This window comes from Heliangelus exortis, chromosome 29, assembly GCF_036169615.1.
Source record: "Heliangelus exortis chromosome 29, bHelExo1.hap1, whole genome shotgun sequence".
Lineage (NCBI taxonomy): Eukaryota > Metazoa > Chordata > Aves > Apodiformes > Trochilidae > Heliangelus > Heliangelus exortis.
Genome location: NC_092450.1, coordinates 617,273 through 642,276, shown reverse-complemented (window position 1 = coordinate 642,276; position 25,004 = coordinate 617,273). Strand labels below are relative to the sequence as shown.

General features: G+C 55.1%; 1 protein-coding gene across 1 annotated transcript; it reads left to right on the top strand.

Annotated features, from left to right (window-relative positions):
* Positions 1-340: 340 nt before the first annotated feature.
* EFTUD2 (elongation factor Tu GTP binding domain containing 2) lies at positions 341-23,803 on the top strand. Its single transcript, XM_071728286.1, has 28 exons — positions 341-467; positions 735-840; positions 1,801-1,966; positions 2,415-2,493; positions 4,376-4,451; positions 4,698-4,763; positions 5,451-5,486; positions 6,636-6,726; positions 7,776-7,858; positions 8,315-8,481; positions 9,635-9,759; positions 11,261-11,324; positions 12,232-12,322; positions 12,705-12,840; positions 13,120-13,247; positions 14,338-14,531; positions 14,662-14,773; positions 15,359-15,499; positions 15,823-15,924; positions 16,826-16,908; positions 18,415-18,501; positions 18,786-18,912; positions 19,627-19,714; positions 20,177-20,295; positions 20,866-20,960; positions 21,723-21,876; positions 23,040-23,147; positions 23,690-23,803. Exons 2-28 carry the CDS (start codon positions 736-738, stop codon positions 23,783-23,785), a joined length of 2,919 nt encoding a protein of 972 aa, XP_071584387.1. The 5' UTR covers positions 341-467; position 735; the 3' UTR covers positions 23,786-23,803.
* Positions 23,804-25,004: the final 1,201 nt, after the last annotated feature.

Below are 25,004 nucleotides of genomic sequence, written 5' to 3'. Positions count from 1 at the left end.
TGACCAGACCCCGACACACAACTGGCCCCGGGCCTCTATCGCGACAGCCCCGCCGGGCCTCGGCACACGGTCGGCCCCAGGCCCCTCTCTCTATCGCGACAGCCCCGCTGCCCCAGCCCCGCTCCCGCCGCGCGCGCTCCTCAGCCGTTGCCATAGCGACGGGACAGCGCACGCGAGGCCCCGGCGGGGCTGCCCCCTCCGCGCCTGACAGAACCGGCCCCGCCACCCCGACCCGCCCGGCCCGGCCCGCGGAACCGGAACCCCCTGGGAAACGCCCCGGCCTCGTCCGCCCCCCCCCCCCGCATTCTCCTGCGGGCGCGGAGCTGTCGGTGGGCGCGGGGCTCTCTGTCGCGACAGGCAGCGGGGCAGCCCCGGGACCTTCCGCGGCGGTGTCGACGGCGGCGAGGGCAGCGCGGCGGGGGAGAGCGGGACCGGGACCGGGACCGGGACAGAGACAGAGACAGAGAGTGGGCCCGGGGGAAAGGGGAAGGGAGGGGAAGGGGGAAGGAGGAGCGGTGAAAGGGGAGCGGGGAAGGGAGGGCGAAGGCGAAGGCGGGAGCAGGGCCGCGGTACCGGGGGAGGGCACGGGGCGGTGCAGGGCCCCGGGGCGGGCGGGCGGGCGGGCCTGGGGGTCGCGCACGGTGCGGGCCGGGGTGAGGGTCAGGGTGAGGGCTCCCGGTGCGGGGCAGCCGAGGGCTCTGCGGGGCTTCCTGACCCTCCCCCGCTGCCCCCAGGATGGACACGGATCTGTACGATGAGTTCGGGAACTACATCGGGCCCGAGCTGGACTCGGACGATGATGACGACGAATTGGGCCGGGAGTCCAAGGACCTGGACGAGGTGAGCCGGGGGGGCTCCTCCTGCCCCGTGCCCCGCGGGAGCCGGTGCTGAGCTCCAGAAGGCTCCAGCGGTTCCGTTCCCGGGCTCCGGGTTTGGTTCCCGGGGGGAATTTGGCAGCTGAGGGGAAGAGGGGGTTTGGTTTCTGGAGGATGCAGCAATCCCACGGTTCTGTTCCTGTCACACGAAGCCTTTGCTGGAGCCCGGGCAGCTCAGGCCTGGGTTGGTCACTCAGGTGGGGGGCAGGGGGGGTCCCAGGCCTTGGGGTGGCAGTGGCATGGCAAGGGGGTAGGGGAGACCCCCCAAGACCCCCAAAGGGTCATTCAGGAGGGCAGAGGCTGCTGCTCCATGGGAGGCTCAGGAGCCCCTTCCAGCCCCCCTGCTGCTGGGGGTCTGTCTGTGCTGGGGGGGGGGGGCTGCCTGGTTCAGCCTCCAGGCAGGGGCAGTTTTGGGCAGGAGGAGGGGTGATGCTCACAAAGTCCCCCCTGGCTCTGCTGCTGGTTCCCTGCCTGGGTCTGTGGCTCTGAGCCTGAAGCACCTGAGGGGCAGCTGAGGGAACTGGGGGGGGGTTCAGTCTGAAGAGGAGGGGGCTGAGGGGACCTCATCACTCTGAGAGCTGCCTGAGGGGGGGTGTGATGAGGGGGGATCAGTTTCTGCTCACTGGTGACAGGAGGAGGGGAAATGGCTTCAGGTTGCACCAGGGGAGGGTGAGGTTGGATGTCAGGAAAAACGTCCTGACAAAAAGGGTGATTAAGCACCAAAAGGGGCTGCCCAGGGCAGTGCTGGAATCCCCATCCCTGAGGTGGTGCTGAGGTTTGGCAGGGGGGTCAGGGCTGGGGTCAGGGCTGGGGTCAGGGCTGGGGTCAGGGCTGGGGTCAGGGCTGGGCTGGGTGGTCTCACTACTGGGAATGGTTCTGTGGTTCCTGGGGTGCTGCAGTGGCTAAATGTGAGTGTTGGCTGCAGCTGGAGGATGATGAGGATGATGATGAGATGGGGGACCATGACGAGGACCACCCAGGGATGGAGGTGGTGCTGCATGAGGACAAGAAGTATTACCCCACTGCTGAGGAGGTGTATGGGCCTGAGGTGGAGACCATAGTGCAGGAGGAGGACACTCAGCCCCTCACGGGTAAGGTGGCTTTGGAGGGAGGAGGGGGCTCTGGGGATCCTTGGAAAATTGCATTCCCTGCCCTTCAGCCCCTGGGTTTTAGTGCCCCTTTGAATTCCCTCTCAGCCCCAGGAGGGTGCAGGGTTTTGGTGCCTGGGGTTGCTGGAAATGCCAAACATGGGATGTGCTGGGGAGCAGACAGCAGCAGGCACTGGGGAGATGCTGAAGGAGTAATAAAAAAAGTGCTTTAAGTCCTCTCCTTTGATCCTTCTCTATCAGAAAAGGGAGTTCAGCTGGAAGGGGCCTGTGATGATCAGCTGCTCCAGATGCTTTTATAAAATTGTGAAAGAATCTCAGCTTGAAACTCCTGGTTTTGTCTGCAAAATTCCCTTCTCCCTGTGCCTGTTCCAGAGCCTGCTGGGTGCAGGGTCTCAGGTGAACAGAGCTTTGTTCTCTCTCTTGTTTCCAGAGCCCATTATTAAACCTGTGAAAACCAAGAAGTTCTCCCTGATGGAGCAGACGTTGCCTGTCACTGTCTATGAGATGGAGTAAGTGTGCTGTGGGGCACTGCAGCCCAGGGCAGCCCTGCCCCAGGCTTTGAAGCACAAAAAGAGGAAGGAAGTAAAGAAGTGTTGGTTGTACAGATGTTTTCCCCTCTGCACAGGGCAGCCTGTTCTCCTGCTCTGGTCAGTGTCCTGATCTCAGCTCGAGGGTCAGGAACCCTCCTGCTGCTCTTGACTGACCCCAGAAATATTGACAGGGTTGGTGTGTGGCACACCTCATACTGGGACCTTTTGTGTGGATCCGAGTGACTCTCAGTGCCTCAAATTAATTCCCATCTCTCCTGGAGGAGTTTCTGGGGGAGCTTTTGATGCCACTGATCTGTTTGGAGCTGTGGGGTGGTTCTGGGGGTTGTGTCCCACAAAGCAGCCCCAAAGAGCTGAGAGAAAACCCTAGGGGAAAATGTAGAAAAGTTAAAAAGCTGAGTTCCAATCCCTCATCCCCCTGGGCTCATGCTGTGTCAGAAATGCAGCTCTGGCACCAGTGTCACTGGTGGAGGGGCTTGGTCTCCTCTCCTGGGGTGCTTCTCTCTGCTTGTTCTATTTGTGGGTGAGCAGACTGAGCTGTGCTGGGTGTCTGGTGAGGCTCAGCTCTCCACACACCACTTCCTGGCTCAGCAGAGCTGCTCCCAGCTCCAAGGAGTTGTCTCCAGGCACAGGCTGAGCAGCCACTCCCCTCCTGCTGAGCCAGCCCCAGCCTGAGCAGTCCCTGGGGCAGCACCCAGCATCCTGCTCTTTTCCAACAGCAACTTTTCCCTGGAGTTTCTGTTCAGTGCATTGGTCACTTGGATGTCAGGACCTTCCTGAATGGCCACTCTGGGGCTGCCCCCAACCCTCCCGTGCTCAGGATGGGGTTTGGCACAACCAAGGAACTGCTGGGGCTGTTTTTTCCAAGCAGTCCCTTTTGCTCATTGACCTCTGCTCTTCATCTGCCCCTCTCCTGGTCCCTGAGTCCTCTGCATGTCCTGCCTGTCATGGATTCCTCCTGATTCTGTTGGTGTAAGTGGATAGGATGGAGCCAGTAGAAACCCCCCCTGGGGCTCAGCCAGCAACCTGCAAGCTTGCTATTGATTTCCCATTTACCCTTATTTTAAGACCAATAAGCAAGCTTTTAATCAGTATTGTTATTGATTTTTCTATTTTTTTAGCTCTTAATCAAAATGTTGTGTGTTAAGAAGTCTACTGCACTGGTGATAATTACACCTTTTTAAAAGGAGATTATTTAGCAGCACTTATTTTCTGCAGACCCATAGCAAGGGACATGTGTTTTATAGTCTCCTATTATTTTTTTAGAGGAGTTGGTAATTTAGGAGCTCAATTGTATTTTGGCCAAGATCCACCCAGAAGTGACCAGCCCAGCATTGCCCAGCTCAGCTGCTGAGTCTAAAAAGATTTCAGTTCCCTCACAGAGTCCCTGGGAACGTTTCTGTTCTAAGCCCTGGAACTCACAATTAATGATCTGAGGAGCCCTGGGGCCACCTCTCCGACTGCCTGGGGGGCTCTGTACCCCCTCTCTCTGCTTTACTTGAGTGCCTGCCACTGTTTGAGAGGAATCATCATTGGGGTGCATGGGTGTGACTTTTGCTCTAATACTGAGAAGAAGAGAAGAAAAATACTCAGTGATGTGAGTGCCATCCCTGGCAGCTCCTCCAGCTCCGTATCCTCCCGCCCACTGCCATCTGTCTGGGACTCCAACTCTTGTCCTGCCCATCTGGGAAGTGGGACTCTGCCTCCGCAGGGCACTGCCAGGAGGAAAGTTTGGAGAGGATTCAGGGGGCACCTTGGATTTCAGCATAGCTGAAATGGCACCTGCTTTTCTTAGACACTCCAGAAGCCTCCCAACAGCCTTTTGTGTTTGATTCCTCTCCAGTTTCCTGGCGGATCTGATGGACAACTCGGAGCTCATTCGGAACGTGACGCTGTGTGGGCACCTGCACCATGGCAAGGTAGGGACAGTGCCTGGCAGAGAAGTGACAACAATCACTCTGTTGTCTCTTTGTCCTGCTGCTCCTCACCCCTTGGTCTCTGCAGCCCCCACCTCCCTCTGCTCCTCTGGCCACTGCCTTCTTTGTGCCTTTTCTTTCAGCCACGTGGGAAGGAAAACGTGTCCAGCTTCCCCTGTGCTGGAGGGAGGGCTCGACTCTGATTTGTCCATCTCAACGTGGTCACCTCCTTGTTGTGCTGTTTTTCAGACCTGTTTTGTTGACTGCCTGATAGAGCAGACACACCCAGAGATCCGCAAGCGCTACGACCAGGACGTGAGTGAACTTCAGAGAGACTCCTTGGGGCTGGAACAGAACTAAAAGCATCAATTCCAACCACCACCCCAACACTGCCAGCCAGCCCAACCATGGCCCAAAGTGTATCCATGTTTTTTTAACCCCTCCAGGGATGATGGGGACTCCAGCCCTGCCCTGGGCAGCCTGGGCCAGGCCCTGACAACCCTTTCCAGGGAGAAATTGTCCCCAAGCTCCAACCTAAACCTCCCCTGGCACCACTTGAGTTGTGCCAAAAGTTCCTCTTGTCCCATCCCTTGTTCCTTGGGAGCAGAGCCCGACCCCCCCTGGCTCCAACCTCCTCTCAGGGGGTTGCAGAGAGCCAGAAGGTCTCCCCTCAGCCTCCTCTGCTCCAGGATCAACACCCCCAGGGCCCTCAGCTGCTCCTGGGCAGACTTCTGCTCCAGACCCTTCCCCACCTCTCTTTCCCTTCTCTGGACACACTCCAGCCCCTCAGTGTCCTGGTTGTGAGGGGCAGTTTTGGTGCCATGGCTGCAGGTGGGGTGAATGTGGTTGAGTGATGAGGGTGTGGGATTGGAGCCAGAGCTCTGTCCTGACTCTGCCTCTGTCACTCTCTTGCCACATTAACCATGTAGAAGAGTTACTGTGTGCTGCTTCAGATGTAATATTTCATACTAAAATGTGATATTCTTGTTTTTGTTTTTGCAGCTTTGCTACACTGATATATTGTTCACAGAGCAAGAGGTGAGTCTTGCAGAACAGGCAGTGATTTTTATCCAGTTGGCTCATGCTTTACTCACAGTTACTGTAGGCAGTTTCCTCTTCCATTTTAACATCTTTTTGTGCCTTCCACATTTTGTTTATTTTCTTAGCAATCAAACGTGCTGCTCCTCTTGTTTGCTTCAGTAAGATCCCTGCTCCAACTTTTTTCCATTTCATAGAATCACAGAATTTAAAGTTGGGAGGGACCTCAAGGCTCATCTGTTCCAACCCTCGTCAGGTTCAAGTCTGTTTGAGATGTCTCAGCACTCTGTGGAGCTGAGACTTCCAACTTTCCAGAGTGGGGGAATCCACCCCTTCCCCTGGGAGACCATTCCAGTCTCTGACTGTTCCCATAAGGAAAATTTTTCCTCCTGTTTCCAATGGGAATCTCCCCAGGAGCACCTTGTGCCCATTGCCCCTTGTCTTGTCCATGGGACTCCTTGGGAACAGGGAGTCTCCATCTTCTCTGTGTCCCCCTCTAAGTACTGGAACATGGGGGGGGTCTCTCCTGAGCATTCTCTAGGCTGAGGATCCTGCAGTCCTCATCTCCTCACCTGACCCTGACCCCTGTGCTGATGAACACCCACAGCAGAGCTGCCCCAGCACATGGGGATCTCCTGTCTGCTTGGAGGAAAAGAGGTGGAAGGGGTTTGCAGTGATGATGGATGGGGAGGAAAAACATGATTTCAAAATAAACCTGTTTCTCCTCAGTTTCCTCTGAGGGGAACTCTCAGCTGCCTGCTCTGACTCCCCAGGCTTGGGTGTGAATGGGAATCTTAATTTGTCCCACTCACTAAGCATGGTCATGACCAGAGCCTTCCTGTGAAGCATTCCTTTCTCTCCATCTTAATGCTCTACTTTATACTCTGGGTGCTCTGAGGTGTAACTTGATAGCAGCAGCAGAAAGCACAGACAGATCTTCATCTTCTCTGCTGCTGCATGTTGCTCACCAGGCTGAGCCAGTCTGGATGGGAAGCAGTGATCTGAGATTGTCACTCCCTCCCTGGGGGTAACAGGATGTCCTGGAGATGTTTACTTCTTTCCATCTCCTTCATTTTCCTTTGATCATCTTTTTACACAGTGATGTATTTTTTTTCTTGTTACTGCTAATCCTGATTTCCTGCCTTCCAGAGGGGAGTAGGGATCAAGAGCACACCAGTGACCATTGTTCTGCCTGACACCAAAGGAAAATCTTTCCTCTTCAACATCATTGACACTCCAGGTGATTTTGTAATCCTGAAAATCCTGGCTTGGGATGCACTTAGCTGAAGGCAGCTTGATGTGAGGAGCAGATGCATGACCATGTGAAGCAGGGTTTCTCTCATCAATAAACCTCTGGTCCTCTGGATTGTGCTATTGACAGGAGCAGAGCAGTGAAAAACATGTAGGGGGATGGTTAATGAGGGTCTGCAAGGAGCTTGTGTGTTGGATTGGGCAGCGTTGGCTCTTGGTGAGGGGGGGAAGGTAAGATTCTGTATCCTGAAACCTCAGTGAGTGGTCTGGGAGGGTCCCTGGGACCTTTCCTCTCACAGGTGGCAACCCAGGGATTTTTTGTGGTTTTGGGGGGTGATTCCAGCCTGGTCCTAAGCCTTCAGCTAATTCATTCTCCCCAAATGGCTGCCAGCAGCTGTGCAGCTGGCTGTCACTCAGGCTGGTGTTGATGATTAGCTGGGCTAATTGGGGGCTAATGGGGCTGGGAACCTGGGTCACACCAGGGTATGAGGAGCAGGGGTGGGATTGGATTGTCCAGGTGCCACCCTGCTTGTCTCAAACACTGTTCAGAGTCTCAGCCACTTCCCTCCAGCCTCTGACAAGCTCCTGGGGGGGGGGAAAACATAACCATGGATCAACATGTTGAAAGAAACCAAGGGCAGAAGTTAGGGAAGGGTCCCTGGGACACATCTGCTGAGTTGCAGCTCGAGATGAGGGAGGTCGGAGCGCAGGAGGAGACTGGAGGGAGAGGCATCTGTTGTTCTTTGGTGAGAAGTAATCTTCCTCCTTTTTCCTGAAGTACATGCACAGAGCTGTGAGAAAAACAGCAACAAATGTGAGGAAAAGTGTCTGTTAAACAAGTTGTTGGGTTTATTCTCAAAAAATAGCATTAAAGCTGAAGCAAAATCCTATATGGAGCTCTGGCAGCCACTGCTGGGTCCCTGTTGGAAGAGGAATCCATGTTCTGCCTCACTGGATAGCAGTGCCCAGCATGGGCAGGGGGATGGGGAGTCCCTCAGGGCTCACTTTGGGTCTCCTGAATGTTTTGTGTTTTTGAAGGCCATGTCAACTTCTCTGATGAGGTGACAGCAGGGCTGAGGATCTCAGATGGTGTCGTGCTCTTCATCGATGCAGCTGAGGGGGTGAGTGCCCTGTGCTCCAGGGGCTTCATGCCAGAACCTCTTCCTCTGGAGTCTTGGATTCTGCCTGAGCAGGAAGGCCTGGGATGGGTTCAGCTTTCCAGGCTGGAGAGTTTTGGAGGGTGTTTTTGGAAGTGAGGATGTTTTCCAGCCTGAAGAGGGTGCTGGGGCTTTGGGTTCTCTGTTCAGGGCTGGTGTGGTACACGTAGGTTGGTTATTGAACTTCTTTGCATTTCTGTCCCCATGACAGCTAAAACTGAGCAGGTTATTTGTATCCGAGATGTCCATGGGGTAGAATTCAAGGAATTTAGTTGAGTTAACATCTAAATTTCAGGAAGATTGGCTGGTGGCTTTTCTGCAGACTGGCAGCCCTGGGTGACTGGGCTACTGTCACCTCTTTGGTGGTGACATTTCATGGAGGGCTTTTGCTGAGGGTGTTTGTGGTGGTTGCTCCCTCAGGTGATGCTGAACACAGAGAGGCTGATCAAGCATGCAGTGCAGGAGAGGCTGGCAGTGACTGTCTGCATCAACAAGATAGACAGACTGATCCTGGAGCTGAAGCTGCCCCCAACAGATGCCTACTACAAACTCAGGCACATTGTGGATGAAGTTAATGGGCTGATCAGGTATGGGGGGTGGGATGGTGCTTGTCCCTGCTCTCTGGCAGCTGCTTTTCTCTGCCAGCTCTTTGTGTGCCTAAAAACTCGTGAGGAAGAGCCATTGGAAATTCATCTCAGCCAATATATTGAACTCTGCAGGAAGAGCTGATCCTGCCTGAATTCTGACAAGCTTCATGGGATCAGCTCTTTTTGCCCCCATTAACAAGCAGGCAGGGTGGACTGGAGCAGGAGCTTCTGTGCTCCCAGATGTCTCAGACACACTGAGGTTGTCCAGGCTGTGTCCTAGATTGTCTGCTGAGATCTCTCAAGGCTCCTAAATATTTCTTTAAAAACTAATAGGAATAGGCTGTCCCAACCCCTACACAGGGCCTGTGGTATTACTGTGCCCAAACCTCCCTGCAAACCCCTGCCCAGAGGAGGCAGGGACATCTCCAGCTGTAAGTGCAGCTGTGGACCATTCCTGTGGGTTCTGCTGTGCCCAGGTGATGTTTTTCACACTGTTCCTCAGTCTGTGTGTGTCTGCACCCCAGGCTGTGCAGCCCCAGACTGGGTTTCCAGAGGAGCTCACTCACTGTGTCCCTTTGTTCAGCTCCACTGGCACCAAGCAGGCTGGAGCAGGCCCAGTTCTCCTGTCCTGTGCTTGTGAACTTGCCAGACTCCTTCCAATTCAGTTCTGTCTCTGTTATTTATCACAGAACCATGGAATAATTTGGGTTGGAAGGGCCCCCCAAAGGTCCCCCAGTCCCAGCCCTGCAGTATCAGGGACACCCTCACCCAGCTCAGGGTGCTCAGAGCCTCCTCAAGCCTCACCTTCAATGTTTACCCTGTGTTATCTTTTCCCTGGCTTGGTTGACCACCTTTACTGCCTTTTTTTTTAAGGAAAGAAAACTTAACCTTACAAAAAATATGAAGCACTTGTGCTGGTAACTTTTTATTTTTAGGTCTTGCAATATTTTTGTACACTAATGCTCTGCAATTCATAGTCATGAGGTGATCCTGTCCCTGACATTCTGATGGCAGGCATGTTGTAAGAATCCTGTGCAGAATCCTGGCCTCTCACACACTGCTCTTTGCTGGGGGAGGTGGGTTTAAGCATCTTCTGTGGTTCATAACATTGATTTATTTTTTTTTCTTTTCTCTACAAACTGTCTCCTCTCAGCATGTATTCCACCGATGAGAACCTGGTTCTGTCTCCCCTTCTGGGGAATGTGTGTTTCTCCAGTTCACAGTACAGCATCTGCTTCACCCTGGGATCTTTTGCAAAGATTTATGCAGACACATATGGTGAGGATTATCCAGAAACCTTGTACACTTCTACAGCTCATCTGCTAACCTTTCCTGTTGAGGCTTTCTGAGACCTTCAGCTTTGGCTCTCACTGCACATGGATGGGCAGGACGTGCAGTCTGGAGTTTCTAGGAGCTGAGAGTTATTGCAGATCTGAGCCCTGGGTGGCAAAGAGCAAAAATAAGGTCCCAGCTTATTTTTAGCTAGGTAGTTTCTCCCAATAAATATTTTCTTGGGTCAGAAGCCAATGTTTTATACGTACCCTAAGCAGAAAAAACAAGTTCTGCTCTGGCAGCTGACGGCAGGTGCCTGCCTTGTGCTCTGCCTCCATCCCAGGCCAGCTCAGGAGCCAGGCAGTTTTCACAAGAGTCTCCAGAGCCTGAGTCTCAGCTGCAGCCAGGCACAAGCTTGGCCCACAAGGTTTTGCACTCTTGCCCTCTTTCTTTTTTAAGAAACTGTCTTTTTCTGCCTTTGATTTAATTTTCTGTTCCCCAGGTGCCCACTTGAGGCAATCTGCTGCTGGTACAAGAGGGCCTTGTGCTCCCCTCTGCCACCTGCCCCTCCAGGCTGGTGAAGTCTCCCAGTGGGGAGCAGGGGGGGGGATGCTGGCCCAGCTCTTGCCTGAGGGGGGATGAAGTGGTGGAGGTGAGGGGCTGCAGTGCCAGGACTGCCAGCTTGTCCTAGTGAGGAATAAAGGAGCTCCCTGGGCAGCAGCAGCTCAGGGCCTGCCAGGGTGAGGCCCCTGCTCTGGGGGCTGTGGGGGGAGATGCCCCCCATGTGGGGCAGGCAGGAGCTGGTTTTGTGTGCAGCCACCACACTTCAGGCAGCAGGAGTTGCAGCAGTTTAACTGTCAGGACCACAGCCACTGTGACATTTCTTATGCTTGCACATCTGCCCACAGCAAAAACTTGTTTGGAAACTGCTGTAAATTATCACCCCTGTCTCATTCTTTGTAAATCCATCCTGACAGCCACACACTGAGCTCCTCCTGCAGCCCTGGGGTGTCTGGCTGTGCACTTCTAGTGCAAGGAGAAGAGGACCTGGAGGTGTTCAGCAGGGCAGGAAGGGTTCTGCTCAGCCTGTGGGGCAGTTGGGGTGTCAGGCACCCACACCCTGGCTCTGCACTGCCAGGCTGCAGCCTTCACCTCCACAAAGTGAAGCAGATGTGAGCAGGCTCCTGCAGCAAGGCTCACCAGCTCTAACCTTGTGTGTAATTGAGAGGTGAAATGCTCCTGAGGAGCAGGGCTGGGAGGCTGTGATGGAGCTGGGCTGCTGCTGCTGCAGTGAATTGTTTCTGCCCCCTCCCTCCCTGCTCTCCTCAATTTGGGGCTTAATCCTTCTGAATTGGGAACAATTGATTCTGAATTGTTCACTCATCTGCACTGCTCTGTTAAGTGAAATCCTCAGGCTCGTTTTAAAAGGAAAAAATAAAAAGATTTCCCAGGTGAGAGACATTCAGTGTCATCTGACAGACTTTTGTCCTTTGCTTTTTCCCTGCAGGAGACATCAATTACCAGGAGTTTGCAAAGAGGCTTTGGGGTGACATCTACTTCAACCCCAAGACGTAAGAAACCTCTTGAAATGTCCCTGAGTTCACTGCTGTTTTTTCCCTCCTTGCTGTGTCAGACATGGGTTAGATGACCACTCATGGACCTTCCAACCTGAGGTGGAGTCTGGGAAGGGCTGAGTCAGGGCTCCTGCTTGATGTGGGTCTGTGCACTCCTCCTCTGGCCCCTGTCTGGAGTCACTGTGACTCCCATGTCCCTGAGACCTCCCCAGGAGGATTGGGAGGGGGAAGATGAAAGAAGGAAGTGTAGCCCCCAGCCAGAGGGAGGGGATTCCCCCCTGCTCTGCTCTTGTGAGACCCCCCCCTGGAGTTCTGTGTCCAGTGCTGGAGTCCCCAACACCAGAAGGACACAGAGCTCCTGGAAGGTGTCCAGAGGAGCCACTGAAATGCTCAGAGGGCTGAGCAGCTCCCTGGGAAGCCAGGCTGAGGGATTGGGGTTGTTCAGCCTGGAGCAGAGGAGGCTCCCAGGTGAGCTCAGAGCAACCTTCCAATATCTGAAGGGGCTGCAAGAAAGCTGGGGGAGGGCTTTGGACATGGGGGGGTAGGGAGAGGAGAAGGGAAATGGGGTAAAACTTGGAGAGAAAGGGGAGATTGAGGTTGGATATTAGGAGAAAATTCTTTAATTTGAGGGTGCTGAGCCCCTGGGTGCCCAGGTTGCCCCCAGAAGCTGTGGCTGCCCCATCCCTGGCAGTGTTGAAGGTTGGATGGGGCTTGGAGCCCCCTGGGCTGGTGGGAGGTGTCCCTGCCCATGGCAGGGGTGGCACTGGGGGGGCTTTGAGGTCCCTTCCAACCCAAACCAGTCTGTGACTCCAAGATGAGGTGGGAGCAGCAGGAGCTGTGTGTGCAGCAGGGGCTGTCAGGCTGCAGGATTTGCTGCCCTTGTGTCTCCTCTCTCCCCCAACAGCCGGAAATTCACTAAAAAGGCCCCAACGAGCAGCTCCCAGCGCAGTTTTGTGGAGTTCATTCTGGAGCCCCTCTACAAGATCTTGGCTCAGGTATGTGGTGTTCATTCTCCTTCCCACACTTCCAGACGGGAGCATCCTGGGTCTCAGCACCACGGGGGGGTGTCTGGTTCCTCTGGGGCTCACCTGTCCTGTTCTGCAGTGGGATTTTCACAGATTTCTGGGTTTTGGGGTGCAGAGCAGTGCTGAGCAACTCCTTTAGAGCTGCTCATTGCAAACAGAACCCTGTGTTTGCTCAGCCTTTGCTCTTCCCAGTTTGCTCTAATATTGGGGATTGGTGACTTGAGGCAGCCAAACAGTCCTGTGAGCTCTGGACCTGAGCAGCTCAGAGCTCTGTGGGTGTGGGAAGCCACACCTGGGAGCTGCTGGCTGGGACCCTGCAGCCAAGCTGAGAGCTGTGTTTGTTGTCCTGCAGGTGGTGGGGGACGTGGACACAACCCTGCCCAGGACCCTGGATGAACTTGGCATCCACTTGACCAAGGAGGAATTAAAACTGAACATTCGGCCCCTCCTGCGGCTCGTCTGCAAGAAATTCTTTGGGGAATTCACAGGTAAAATGCTTCTCATCTGCCCCTCCCCACCCCCAGACACCCTGCTCTGGCATGGACAGAGTTAGGGGCAGTGTTGCAGCCATGGAGTGCTCGAGTGCACTGATCCCTTCTCAGCTTTCTAACTATAAAACATTAATCCCAAAGGACACTACTGACACCTTCCCCACTCCCGTGGCTGCTCTGGGAGTGGATGTTTGGACATCCCAAAGTTGGAATGGCTTTGCCATTGCTTTCCTCCACACTGCTGAATCCTATTCTCATCAAGTGTTGCTTTTCCAGGCTTTGTGGACATGTGTGTGCAGCACATCCCCTCTCCAAAGGTGGGGGCCAAGACAAAAATCGAGCACACCTACACCGGGGGAGTCGACTCAGACCTTGGGGAGGCCATGAGTGAATGTGACCCCGATGTAAGGAAACTTCTGCTTTGTCCCCAGTGCCCAAACCCGTGGTGAATGTGCCCTCCCCTCCCTGCTGCCTCCCAGACAGCCATCTGCACAGATTTGACTCCCAGCATTTTGAAACCTCTCATCCGATACCAAAACAAATCTCTTCACTCTGGGAGCTGCAGCTGCCTGCCAGGGCAGTCCCTGAGAGAGAGAATTGTTTGACAGTGTTGGAAGGGGAACAGGACCAGGTCAGGGCTTCAGAGCACACGAGAACTGCAGGGTGGTTTTGTTTCCTTTTGCTGCCTTCTTATCCCTTTTCCTTGAAGTTTGATTCTCTCTCCAAATGCTGAGGGAGCCGATCTGAACTCTACTGATAAAAATAACCCTGCATTAGTTATTCAGCACCTTTCCTATCAGAGCCTTGCAAAAACCTTCCTCCTCAAACAGCTTGTGCTGAGCTGTCAGTCAGAGTTGTCTGGAGCCACCAACGCCAGCCAGCAGCTCACAAGAAATCTGCCCCTGACTTTTGCTCTGATGTCTGGAGAGAAAATGAATCACTTGCTTTGCTGAGCTGTGATTACCCACACAAAACTCTATAATAGAGTGGTGGCTGTCACCAGATCACCAGTTGTGGAGTGACCTTATGGTGCAGAGAGCTGGGGGGCTCAGAAGCTCTGCCCTGAGCTGGTTCCTAGGCCAGCAGATGACATTTCCACTCATGGCCCCATCCCAGTAACTGTTCACTGCTCCACAAGAAAAGGGAGCAGAGTAGCACCAGCAAGAGGTTGTTGATGCCCCATCCCTGGAAGGGTTGAAGGCCCCAGGTTGGATGAAGCCCTGTGCAGCCTGGTCCAGTGGGAGGTGTCCTGTCCATGCAGGGGGTTGGATCTTGATGATCTCTGAGGTCCTTTCCAAACCATTCTATGAAAATCATTCCAGGGATCTCTAGATGGGGCAAGGAGATGTAAGGCTTCCAGGGCAAGGAAATGAAAGACTTGGCAAGTCACAAGAAATATTTCTAAATCCCTTTGCATCCATGAATCCTACCAGGTCTGTGTCTGTTTCTTGACTGAGTTCTGAAGGTTTATTTCTCTGCCTTTCTCCTTGGCAGGGCCCGCTGATGTGTCACACAACAAAGATGTACAGCACAGATGATGGTGTGCAGTTCCATGCCTTTGGCAGGGTGCTCAGTGGGACCATCCATGCTGGGCAGCCTGTGAAGGTCCTGGGAGAAAACTACACCCTGGAAGATGAGGAGGATTCCCAGATCTGCACCGTCGGGCGCCTCTGGATCTCGGTTGCAAGGTGGGGAAAGCTCTGGCAGAGTTCAGCTGGGAGTGGGGGGGTACCTGGGGCTGGGGCTGGGAAGAAAAGTGCTGTGGGGACCCAGTGATGGGAGAGGCCACTGCTGCAGTTACATTCCCCAGCATTCCAGGTACCACATCGAGGTGAACAGGGTCCCTGCTGGCAACTGGGTGCTGATTGAGGGAGTGGACCAGCCCATAGTGAAGACAGCAACTGTCACAGAGCCTCGGGGCAATGAGGAGGTACTGAGCACAGAGTCCCAGAGGGGTTTGGGTTGGAAGAGACCAAACTGGGCCCTGGGCCCTGGAGGACTTCAGGGGCTTTCCTCTGGAAAGGGAAAAACCCTTCCCCCTCATCCCATCCCTCCAGGCCCTTGTCCCAAGTCCCTCCCCAGCTTTCCTGGAGCCCCTTCAGGCACTGGAAGGTGCTCTAAGGTCTCCCCATGGGATTCTTCTCTTCTCCAGCTTCAACACCCCCAACTCTCTCCCCCTGGCTCCAGAGCTGCTCCAGCCCTCCCAGCAGCTCCAGGGCCTCCTCTGGAATGGCTCCAGCAGCTCCGTGTCCTGCTGCTGATGGGGACCCCAGGGCTGGACACAGCTTTACCCCAGGGGGGTCTCCCCAGAGCAGAGCAGAGTAGAGGGGGACTGTCCCCTCCTGCCTTACAGGAAGTCCAGGTGTCAGAATGCATCCCAAAAGCTCTTGGGATCACAGCCACTTTGTCTCCATGAGCCAGGGAGCAGGAGCCACTAAGGGAACAACTCGAGTGCTGTGTCCAGCTCCAAGGGCCATCTGCTGATACCTTCAGCTCTGTCCTTCTCTGTTTTCAGGCTCAGATCTTTCGTCCCTTGAAGTTCAACACCACATCTGTCATCAAGATAGCTGTGGAGCCTGTCAACCCCTCTGAGCTCCCCAAGATGTTGGATGGGCTCCGCAAAGTCAACAAGAGTTACCCCTCACTGACCACGAAGGTATCTCTGGCCCTTGCAGCTCATGCTGAGGGCTGCCTTCAGTTTTTTTGTTGTGGGTTGTTTTCTTGGTGGGTTATTTTTTTTTTTTTTTCCTGCTGTTGCAGTTGATGTCATAAATCACGGAAAACTGTAAATCCAGCAGAAAAAAAAAACCTAACACTTCTCTGTGCCAGGAAGGCAGCAGCACATCAGCACTTTCTGCTGGAAAAGGCTGGGGGAGCTTTCCTTGGGGTGTTGTGATCCCAGCTGGTTTATTCACAGCTGATAATTCCCCATGCTGGGAGCAGCAGTGCTGGGAGCTGGACCCCTTTCTCCTTTTTCAGGTGGAAGAGTCTGGGGAACACGTGATCCTGGGCACTGGGGAGCTCTACCTGGACTGTGTGATGCACGATCTGCGCAAGATGTACTCAGAGATTGATATCAAGGTGAGGAGAGGAGAGGGACATTGTCCCAGCTGGGAGGAGGAGGTTTTGTTCCCCTCTCTTAAGAGAATGGGAAAATAAACGAGATGTAAAGTTTTGTCACATTTCTTTAAAAGGAAAAAGAAAAGGAGAATCCCAGACTGGTTTGGGTTGGAAGGGACCTCAAAGCCCCCCCAGTGCCACCCCTGCCATGGGCAGGGACACCTCCCACCAGCCCAGGGGGCTCCAAGCCCCATCCAACCTTCAACACTGCCAGGGATGGGGCAGCCACAGCTTCTGGGGGCAACCTGGGCACCCAGGGGCTCAGCACCCTCAAATTAAAGAATTTCTTCTTAATGCCCAACCTAAATCTCCCCATTTCCCTTCTCCTCTCCCTACCCCCCCGTGTCCAAAGCCCTCCCCCAGCTTTCTTGCAGCCCCTTCAGATATTGGGAGGTTGCTCTGAGCTCACCTGGGAGCCTCCTCTGCTCCAGGCTGAACAACCCCAATCCCTCAGCCTGGCTTCCCAGGGAGCTGCTCAGCCCTCTGAGCATTTCAGTGGCTGCTCTGGACACCTTCCAGGTATTAGGATGCAAAGGTGACTTGTAGAGTGTCACACTGTGACTGACAGGCTGAGAACTGACTTGGAGAGGGATACATGGCCCTGTTTTAGGCTTTTCCTGTGTTTCAGGTCTTGCCTGGCTAGCATCAAATAAATACACTGTGCAGAATTTGTTTCATAGGTAGGAGCAGGTTTAAATGATCCTGGCTGTATGAAGGAATTAGTGCAATGGTTTGTACAGAGGCTGATTAAAACACTGATGGATGAGGCAGCTTTTTCTCAGAGATGCTCAAAGGTTCCAACAGCCTCTTTAAAAACAGAAAAGTACTTGAAAACCTTACAGATCTGTTGCTGTCACTCCAGGTTGCTGATCCTGTTGTGACATTCTGTGAGACAGTGGTGGAAACGTCCTCCCTGAAGTGCTTTGCTGAGACACCCAACAAGAAGTAAGAGCTTGTGGGTGGAGGGGTGGAGGGGTGGGTGGGGGGGTTCCCTGGAGGTTCACCTTCACCCCCCAGGGGGGTCTGGGCTCAGACAAGCAGCAGCCCTGTGGTGCAGCAGCTGTGCAGTCCCAGGGATATTTCTGTGCTTTGTAGGAACTCTCAGAGCAGAGGGAACAAAGTTCTCCCTCCTCCCTTTTACCTCAACCTGCTCATCAGTTTTGTGGTATCTCCAGAACTGGGAGGTGTGTTGGGATCCCTGAGCAGGGGCCAAAGAGCCCAGTGCTGCCTTCACTAACTCACCAAATGTTTCATGAGCAAAAGCTTTGTCTGCTCTTAATAATTCTTAATCCTAAAACAAATTTTTTCGTTCCTGATGATGCACTGGAGTGCTGCAGCCTCATCTCTTCTTCCTCCAGCAATTCACTGTCAGATACTGATGTCTAAGAGAGGAATTCCCTGAGAGGGAATGCAGGCTGGATAACCAGGATGAAATCCAGGAGCACAGGATATTTCAGTGCCTGAATTTTTGGGGAAATCATGCTGAAGATAGCTTGCATGTGTTCCCTTGGGGTTTCTGGTTCTTCTCACCCTCCTTTATTTTGTTACAGTCTCTTTATGGTTGGCAGCCTTATTTTGGGGGACAGAAAGGTTCCAGTCTTAGGTCAGTCCTTGACCTGTTCAGTTTTGGGCCCCTCACTACAAGGAAGACATTTTGAGGCTGGAGCAAGTTCAGAGAAGGGCAGCCAGGCTGGGGAAGGGTCTGGAGAACAAGTCCTGTATGGAGAGGCTGAGGGAACTGGGAATGTTCAGTTTGGAGAGGAGGAGGCTGAGAGGAGACCTTAACCCTGAGAGGAGGGGGCAGGGAGGTGGTGACAGTGACAGGACCAGAGGACACGGCCTGAAGTTGTCCCAGGGAGGTTTAGATGAGACCTGAGGAAGAATTTCTGTCCTGAGAGAGCAGTCGGGTGCTGAAGGGGCTGCCCAGGGAGGTGGTGGAGTCACCAGCCCTGGAGGGACTGAAAACCTGTGGAGCTGAGGCACTTCAGGACATGCTCAGTGGATGATGCAGATATTGACACAGATATTTTATTGGAGGGGGTGCTGATGGATGTGATGATCTCAGGTGGTTCTGGGGCTGTTGGGCCCACGGGGTGACCCACTGGGGGACAGGGGATGGTGTTGGTGGGGTTCTCTGTGCATCCAACACAGCCAGTGCTGGCTCTGAGTGAGCCCGTGGGCTTCCTCCTGCAGCCTGGGTTGGTGCTGGGCATCTGGGCAGAGGGATGGGGCTGCAGTCCCTCAGCAATCTGCTGCTGGGGACCAGGCAGGAGCCTTGGGAGGGGCTGTTCAGCTCCTGGGCTGAATTTACAAGCAAGGCAGTGACAGCAAAGGACACGGATGGCTTCCCCTCCCTAGCTGTGTTCCAGGCAGTCTGCGGTCCCTGAGGTCCTGCCAATTACTCCCATTTCCATCATTCTGTGGGCTAATTGCAGCTGTCTCTCTGCTCAGGAACAAGATCACAATGATTGCTGAGCCTCTGGAGAAGGGACTCGCAGAGGACATTGAAAACGAAGTGGTGCAGATAACATGGAACAGGTATGGCCCATCTGGGGAGAGGAGGGGGCCAGAAGCAAATAGTTGGGGGAAAAAAAGGGAATGCTGGAATCTGCAAGGTGCACAGCATCAGCCAGCAGTCTCTGGCTGGGTTCTGGGTCCAGTATTGCTACCAGCTAGGCCATGAGCATTGCTCCCCTGGCAAGAGATGCTCCAGGTAACAAGTTGAGACCACTTTATGCCTGAAGGGAGCAGGGCCATAAATATGCAGTGAGGGCAGGTCAGATACTTGTTTCTGAAAGTTTCTTCTGTTTTTCTTCTACCAGGAAGAAGCTGGGGGAATTCTTCCAGACCAAATATGACTGGGATTTGCTGGCTGCCCGTTCCATCTGGGCCTTTGGGCCAGATGCCACTGGCCCCAATATCCTGGTAGATGACACACTGCCCTCTGAGGTGAGAGGCACAGGCAGGGGTTATGTGGCAGTGAGACATTGCCCCTGGGCTGCCAAGGGGTGGCTTCTCCTTCCAGAGCCTACAGCAGGGTCCAGGTGCTGCTCGAGTGCTCATTGGTTTGCCTGATCTCAAATAACAGAATCCCAGATTCATTTTGGCTGGAAAGGACCTTAAAAACCATCCAGTCCCAACCTCCTGCATGGGCAGGGACACCTCCCACCAGCCCAGGGTGCTCCAAGCCCCATCCAACCTTCAGCACTGCCAGGGATGGAGCAGCCACAGCTTCTCTGGGCTGCTTGGGCCAGGGGCTCAGCACCCTCACAGCACTGAGGGTCTCCAGACCCTCTCCAGATCTCTACCTCTTCCCTCATAATCCCACACTGCCTACCAAACCACCATCACTTTGCAGGCATTGCTGTTTGGCCCAACATCTTCAAATTGGGTGACTAAATGTTCTACCTTTTAGGCATAGCAAAATACAGACTCTCTTATTTTATGGCTCTACCTGCCAGACTCTGAAGATGACCCTCCTGAGCTGGAGGAGGGAGGAGGGACACTGGGGGTACAGGGGGACATTGCTGCTCTTCTAGGAACCAGCTTTTAACCACTGGGGCCTGTCTGCCACTGGCTGCTGCCCTGTGAGGCAGATTTGCATCTCTGAAATCTGTCTCTGTCTCTGTCTGTCTGTCTGTCTGTCTGTCTGTCTGTCTGTAGGTGGACAAGTCACTGCTGGGCTCAGTGAAGGACAGCATTGTGCAGGGGTTTCAGTGGGGCACCAGGGAAGGGCCTCTCTGTGATGAATGTAAGTGGAGCTGAGAAGATCCATGGGGTTCTTCCACCTCTCAGCACTGAAGTGGTTTTGCTGGGCAGTCCTCAGGGCTCAGTTCCCTGGGGACAGCTCTGGGGACTGCTGACAAAGGAGGTCATGGAACCTTCCCCTGGCTGCAGAGGCCACCCAGGCACTGGGATTTGCCCTTTAGTGAGTGAGGTGGCTCCAAGAACCTGGCTCCACTCCTGCAGTTGAGGTGCAGCCCCCCGAGCACCCTGCAAGAGAAGCTGCTGAGCTGTTTGTGTTTGAAATGCAGGGTCAGGCACCTGCCAGGCTTTCCCTGATGGAACCAAATTTAGGAGAACTTCTGGTGGCACTGGGGCTTTGCCTGGATGTCTGCCACGTGCCCGGGGTCTCTGGGGACACATGGTACATGTTGGTACAGCAGAGAACATCCCCCTGGAGTCACTTTCTGTCATTTCTGCCCTTCCTCAGTGATCCGCAACGTGAAGTTTAAGATCCTGGATGCAGTGATTGCTCAGGAGCCCTTGCACAGAGGGGGAGGTCAGATCATCCCCACAGCCCGCAGGGTGGTCTACTCAGCCTTCCTGATGGTGAGACCCCCACCTCCTGCTGGGCCCTCTCCTTGGCAGCACCACTGGTGACGTCTTGCAGGGGTGATCACCAGGAGGAACGTGACAATTCTGTTGTGCCAGGGGAGCAGATGGGTGGGGGGGAGGTCCCAGCTGGGCTGGGGGGGGTCCGCATGGCCTGGGGGTGTTCCCTGTGCTTGTTCCTGGGGGCTCTGGGGAGCGTGGGTTGTGCCTGTGCTGTGGTGTCTGCCCCAGGGACCTTGGTTTCTGCTCACTCCTTCAGCCCTCAGTGTTCTCAGCACCCTTTTGGGTGGGTTTCACAAGTGATCCCATTCCTGTCTGGCTGGAAACCTCTGTGGATCTGCTCTATCTCCCCTTTCTGCTGCTGGAAAGAGGGGTGGTGGGGCAGAGGGAAGCTGATGACTCGTGGCCAGGAGGAGAAAAGCTCTTCTTGGTGTTGGCTGGGGGCAGCAGGAGCTCTTTTGTCCCGAGCCAGGTGCTGGTTGACCAGAGCATGCCAGCCTCTGGCTTTTATTTGATCCTTCTGGTGCTGCTGGAGGCTCAGTGCCTGGTGTCCCTTTGTCCCCACAGGCCACCCCTCGCCTGATGGAGCCGTACTACTTTGTGGAGGTGCAGGCTCCTGCTGACTGTGTCTCTGCTGTCTACACTGTGCTGGCCAGGAGGAGGTGAGGTGCTCTCCACAGGGCTCTCACCCTGCTGCTCCCTTGGGATCCTGGTTGCCAGAGACCTTCCCAGGTCTCTCAGTGCTTGTGAAGAGAGGGTGGGATCTGTATGAAGGGGGAGCTGGATGCTTCCTGACTGATCCCATCCCCTCTGCTGGGTGGGATGGGGGTGTCCAGGATCACAGCCTTTGGTTGGGGCCTGGTTCTTCCTGAGCATCAAAGAGGGACATATAGAGGGACATGAGATCCCCTGGAGCATGATGTTCAGCTCCAGGCCACCCAACACCAGAAGGACATGGACTTCCTTGAGTTATCCCAGAGAAGGCCCTGGAGCTGCTGGGAGGGCTGGAGCAGCTCTGGAGCCAGGGGGAGAGAGTTGGGGGTGTTGAGGCTGGAGAAGAGAAGGATCCCATGGGGAGACCTTAGAGCACCTTCCAGTGCCTGAAGGGGCTCCAGGAAAGCTGGGGAGGGACTTGGGACAAGGGCCTGGAGGGATGGGATGAGGGGGAAGGGTTTGCAGTTGGGAGAGGGGAGATGGAGAGGAGATCTTGGGCAGGGAGGGAGAAATCGTTTGGGGTGAGGGTGCTGAGCCCCTGGGTGCCCAGGTTGCCCCCAGAAGCTGTGGCTGCCCCATCCCTGGCAGTGTTGAAGGTTGGATGGGGCTTGGAGCCCCCTGGGCTGGTGGGAGGTGTCCCTGCCCATGGCAGGGGTGGCACTGGGGGGGCTTTGAGGTCATAGATGACAACTGATCTGATGTGTTGGCAGAGGCCACGTCACACAAGATGCTCCAATCCCAGGCTCCCCTCTCTACACCATCAAAGCTTTCATCCCAGCCATTGATTCTTTTGGGTTTGAGACAGACTTGAGGACCCACACTCAGGGACAAGCCTTCTCACTCTCTGTCTTCCACCACTGGCAGGTGAGTTCATTCCCTGGTGGGATGGGGAAGGAAGATCTGGTGGGATGTGGAAGCATCCAGATTGGGTGTTGTCAGTAGAGCTGAGTGCCACAGCTCACACAGGGAGGGACAATGTCTCTGGAGAATGTCCTCAGGGCTCTCAAGTTGGGGTGGCCTCGTGTCAGTTGTTAAGTATCTGCCAGAAGCCCACAGGTTTGTTCCATGTCCCCATCGAGGGAGCACTGGATGCTGCTGCTTGCTGAGTGTCAGGAACCTCCTGCTCCAGAAGAATGGGAGCTCCGTGGTTGCTCTGCAGCTTGGGGAGCAGAAGGCTTGGAGCAGGGCTCAGACTTGTCAGTCTGCTTTAAGACATGAGGTGCTGCACTTGGCCTCTTGGAGGAAGCTTCTAAACCTGTGGCAGATGGGGTTTGGGACAAAATGCTGTCCTCTGGACACTTCCCTGTCTGGGACAAGCCAGGTCATGGGAGCCACCACCCTGAGGTGCAGAGCTGTGTGTGGTACAGCCAGGTGGAAGCAGGAGCTGAAAGCCTCGGGGTTGGCTCTGAAAAGAATAAATGTGCCTGAGTTCTGGAGAGGGTTGTGCGACCCCCCTGGGTTGCAGGTTTGTTGAGGTCTTTGGAGCACAGAGGCATGAGGGGGGCTGGGATGAGGTCTTGGCTTGGGACAGCAACACTGGGATAGTGATCTCCAGCAGGGACAGGGCAGTTTTTCTGTGCCAGGAGAGCAGATGGGGTGGTGGGGCTGTCACAGCCAGGCTGGGGGTGTCTGCAGGGCCCAGGGATGTGTCCTGTTGCAGTTGAGGCTCTCCTGGAGGCTGAGCCAGCCCCAGCACTGCTCTCAGGTCCTGGCTCTATGTGGTTTTTTTGTTGGTCTCTTCTCCCAAGTAACAAGTGATAGGGTGAGAGCAAATGGCCTCGAGTTGTGCCAGGGGAGGTTTAGATTGGAGATTGGGGACAATTTCTTTACTAGAGGAGTGACCAAGCACTGGAACAGGCCGCCCAGGGCAGGGGTAGAGACCCTATCCCTGGAGTGTCCCAAAAACCTGTGGACGTGTCCCTTCCAGTTGTGGCTTGGTAGACATGGAGGTGCTGAGCTGACAGTTGGATTTGATGATCCTAAGAGATCTTTTCCAACCTTAATGATTCCATGATTTTGTGTTTCAGATTGTGCCTGGTGACCCCTTGGACAAGAGCATTGTCATCAGGCCCCTGGAGCCCCAGCCGGCCCCACACCTGGCCAGGGAGTTCATGATCAAGACGAGGCGCAGGAAGGTGAGGCTGGGGGCAGCCCCCATCCCTGCCACCCCCTGAGCCCTGGCTGGGGTGTCCCTTGGGGGTGGCACATCCCCTCTGTGTTCCCAGCACTGACCACTGTGCCTTGGGACTCTTGGTCCCCCCTGTGCTGCCTCTGGGTGCCACTGGTGGCCTATGGGCAACTCCAGCCCGAGGGGGGGGTCCTGTGGTGTGAGACCCCCCTCCCCAGCCCCTCGCACCCATCCAGCCCATTCCTCCTGCAGCAGCTGCTCCTCTGCTGCTTTAGGGAGCTGAGCTGAGGGGACAGCAGGGAGCCAAGGTCCCTGGTGGGTGGGCAGGGAGCTGCTGGACGTGCTCAGCAGCAGCAGCAGCTTCCTGAGGGGCTCTTGGATGTCCTGGAATCTTTGGATGTCCTTGGATCCCTGGAAAATTCCCCCCACTTCCTCTGGAGCCTGAAAATTTGACCTTGCTGTGGGACAGGGGGCTGTTTGGTGGGATCTGTGCTGGGGTCTGGCAGGGGCTGCCCAGGGGTGACCTCTGGTGCTCTGCTCCCCCCACAGGGTCTGAGCGAGGACGTCAGCATCAGCAAGTTCTTTGATGACCCCATGCTGCTGGAGCTGGCCAAGCAGGACGTCGTCCTCAACTACCCCATGTGAACCTCCTGACCCCTCTGCCTGGGCTCCCCCAGCCCCTCTGCCCATCCCTGCCTCCAGGGCTCTTCTGGATCCTCCTCCATGGCTGTGGAACCTCTCCAGGCAGTCCTGGACCGGGGGTCCCAGCTGGAAAGCGGCCCCCAGCCCTGATGTTTTTTGTGTTCTGAGTCTTCAGCAGTCACTGCGGCCCCCAGGAAGATTTTTTTTCCCTCTGGATCAGCTCCCCAGCACCCGGGTCAGCCCTGACTGCAGCAGAAATACTGACATTGGGATGAGAAAGGAGAGAGCCTGAACCTTCCTCAAGTGCTTGAGGGTTCCTGGCTGAGGAGGGGGAATGTTGGGGGGGTGGAGCTTTTACCTTTTTTTACACCTTTTGTGACCCCTCATAAACATTTCATACAAAATTCCTGCTGGGATTTGGTGTGATGGTGCCCAGAGGAGGGGAGGCCTGGCTGTCACCAGAGCTTGGAGTGGGCACAGCTCCTGTCCCCCCCTTCTCAGCCTTGGTGTCCCCTGTCCCCAGCAGGAGCCAAGTGTCCAGGCAGCCCAGCACCATCCTGTCCCACACAAAGGTTTCCTGCCCTTCTTGTGCTGTCCTGTCCTGTCATCTTTCCAGGGATGCTGCTCCTGCTCAGGAAGGCTTCAGGGCTCCTGCTCCAGGGGCTGGGTGACACCTGGGGACATTTGCACCTTGTGTCCCCTCGCCCAGGAGCAGGGATGGATTTGGTCACAGCAGCCCCAGATTCCCCTCTGAGAGGCTGGGGGGGCAGCTTGAGATCCCCCTAAACCTCCACTGGTGGAAACTGGGAGGCACGGGGATGGTGTAGGGAGAGGAAGCAGCATCCAGCTGTTTGGGGTGCCCCAGGTTTTTGTGGAAATGTGAAATTGTAGGGATAATTCCAAAAGCTTGGGAAGTGGGGAGGGGGAAGGATTTCCTGTGAGGGCTTTGCCTCCTCACTTTCCACTCATTCCCAACTGCTCCCAGGACATTGCTGATCCCCCAGGATTGGGGGATGGATCCCCAGGCACAGGGCCATGGCCCCGTTGTCACCCCGGGAGGGGTGTGGGGCCGTGGGAAGGGGCGGGTTCCCACGCTGACCATTCCCAGCAGCTGGAAAGCTGACCCGGCTGAGCCCAAAGCCGGGCTGGGAATTTTCCATGGCTCTGGCTCTGCCCGGGGAGGGGACTCTGCAGCCCCGCCTGACCCCCGACCCTTCCCGGC